At 49.5% G+C, this 2,500-nt stretch overlaps 1 protein-coding gene across 1 annotated transcript in view; it reads left to right on the forward strand.

Moving 5' to 3' along the window:
- Nucleotides 1-2,500, forward strand: part of LOC134075879 (protein shisa-8) — a 63,186-nt gene that overhangs the window by 52,801 nt on the left and 7,885 nt on the right. Inside the window, exon 3 of the mRNA XM_062530911.1 lies at nt 680-796. Coding sequence (XP_062386895.1) covers nt 680-796 — 117 coding nt within the window. The remainder of the gene's footprint in view (nt 1-679; nt 797-2,500) is intronic.

The following is a 2,500-nucleotide window of genomic DNA, read 5'->3' on the forward strand; positions in this document are numbered from 1 at the left end:
TTCCATGCGGTGTATTGGGTTTGTGTTTTGAGAAGTGTGTGCAGACACTTGACACTTTTTTTCCCCTATTGCGCCCCTGTGCTGTACTGTATGTTTAAATGTAACGTCAACGTTGTGTGGAAAACGCGTCTGACGAAGGAGGGAAATGGGGGGTCTAGTCTACACAGACTGGAGTTGTGCTCTGTGTATTGATTGTAGTGATATGCCTACTCACAAATACAAACATTCAGCTGGAGCCACAACAAATATCCAAAATAAATGGATCACACACACACGCACGCGCACACACACACAAACACATACACACACACACACAATCTCATAGGTCTTGTTCCTCTGCAGTGCAGTCCATATATGTATGTACTGTACTGTATTTATGCTGTTTCTGTTTCATGCTATGCTATGTTGTTTCTGTCTCAATTGACCTCAGCCTTGTGTGTGTTTGTGTGTGCTTGCTTGCTCTCGTGATTAATGCTTAATGGCCTGTCCTGCCCTTTTCTTCCTCCTCTTCCTCATCTGTTGTCCCTCCTCTCCCTCTATCTCTCTCTCTCTCTCTCTCTCTCTCTCTCTCTCCCTCTCTCTCTCTTTGTCTCTCTCTCCCTCTCTCCCTCTCTACCTCCTCATCCTCTCGCTCTCTCTCTCCCCCTCTCTCTCTCCCTCTCTCTCTTCCGTTCTCCAGAACACAACCATCTGAACAACGCCGCTCTCTCCCCGCTGGGCCCGGCCATGGCGCTCTCTCACCCCCACAACAACCTGGGCCTGAACTTCAACAAGTACACCTCCCTCAAGGCCGTGGGTAAGCACACGCCACGCAAGCACTGCTCGCTCGCCCGCCCGCTACCGTAGCGTCGCGCCACGCCACGCCATGCCACGCCATGCCACGCTCACAGGCAAAGCTGGGAAAATCTCTATTAGCAAGAGGTCCAAACACACTGACTCAGGAGGAGGCAAACGCGTGAGGATGTGCAGTCACATGTGCGCCAGTGTGATGGTCTTTAAATCATCTCCATATCTCTATTTATGAGGGTTCATTTAAGTGCATCCCCGGAGAGCTGAACTGTGCGGCACTGCCGTCGTCGTCGCTCGGCTGAAAGGTTTCACACACACGCACACACACACACACACACACACACACACACACACACACACACACAGACACAGGACCCAGTCTCATGCGAGCACTTGCGTGAGGAGCTCTCCCACGGATATGGCCAGGGATCATTATGGGTGCATACATTCATATGGAAGTGTAGGCTGAGGGAGATAGTGAGACCTTGGCATGGTGGCACGAGCACAGTTGCTCCGTCTCAAGGCGCTCTCTCGCTAACCACACACTCCAAGTGCACATATATACACATGCATGCGATACAGGCCACGACACGTGTATATATGCATGGACACACACACACACACACACAACCTCCCTGCACACTCTTTGGTTCAAAGGCTGTCCTTCTTTCACACGGTGTGATACGATTGGTCATAGCAGACCCACAGGCACACACTCACACACACACACACACACACACACACAAATGCATGTGCCATGGCCACTGCCCCCTGCCCCCTGGGTCCCTTCACCCGTGCACCACACGCTCTTGGCCCTCGACGTGCCACTCCGGTATGGACGCAGCCAATGGCAGCCCGGCGCTGGCCCTCCTCCTGAGAGCCGTGGCCCAGCCTGGTCTTATGCCGCGCTGCCATCCTGCGCTGGTACAGCCTCTGTGCCCCAGGAGACAGGGAGCACTGCCCGTATGCCCTCCACTCAGACAAGGACACACCGGCACACACACACACACACACACACACACACACACACAGGCACACATACATACAAACATACACACACTTGTACATACAGTACATCAGGGGTCGGCAAGTAACTTTGGCCGAGGGCCAGTTTTTTTTCATAGCCAATAGAAGGCGAAGAAGGGATAAAAATAACTTGTGAAAAAAATAAACCGTGGATGGGCCCATTGATGATCTACTAGAGTAATTAAAATGTTCTTGATTAATGCTGTGTTATCTCCCCCGTTTCAATATTAGTAATATTAAATGCCCTAGGCTACAATAATGTTGGCAATGATGGACTGTTTAAGACGGAGCCTGACTTATAACTTATAACCTAGCCTATTCTAATTGCTTCTTTGGACAAAGTCTATCTTACTTTTATTGTTAAATACTTGGTTGACCAACCTTTTGACATGAACAATTTTACAATGTTTGCCTACAAGAAATATAAGCATGCAGAGAGAGGAGCAAACTACAGGAGTTAGTTGGCAGAACATGTCTTGATCACAAAGTTTAAAAAGGGTAGTTTTACTGTGAACATCGAGCCTTTATAGAGGAATGGAGAGAGAACTTCTGCCCCTCTGGTTAAACACTGGTCCCTCCTTGGCCCCCCTAGTAAAATTTGTCTAGAACCGCCACTGGCAATGATGCTGTCATTGTTTGAAAATAATATCAACTGGCCAACAAGATGGCGCGGCACCTTCAAGGT

Source organism: Sardina pilchardus, chromosome 3, assembly GCF_963854185.1.
Source record: "Sardina pilchardus chromosome 3, fSarPil1.1, whole genome shotgun sequence".
In the NCBI taxonomy this organism is placed as follows: domain Eukaryota; kingdom Metazoa; phylum Chordata; class Actinopteri; order Clupeiformes; family Clupeidae; genus Sardina; species Sardina pilchardus.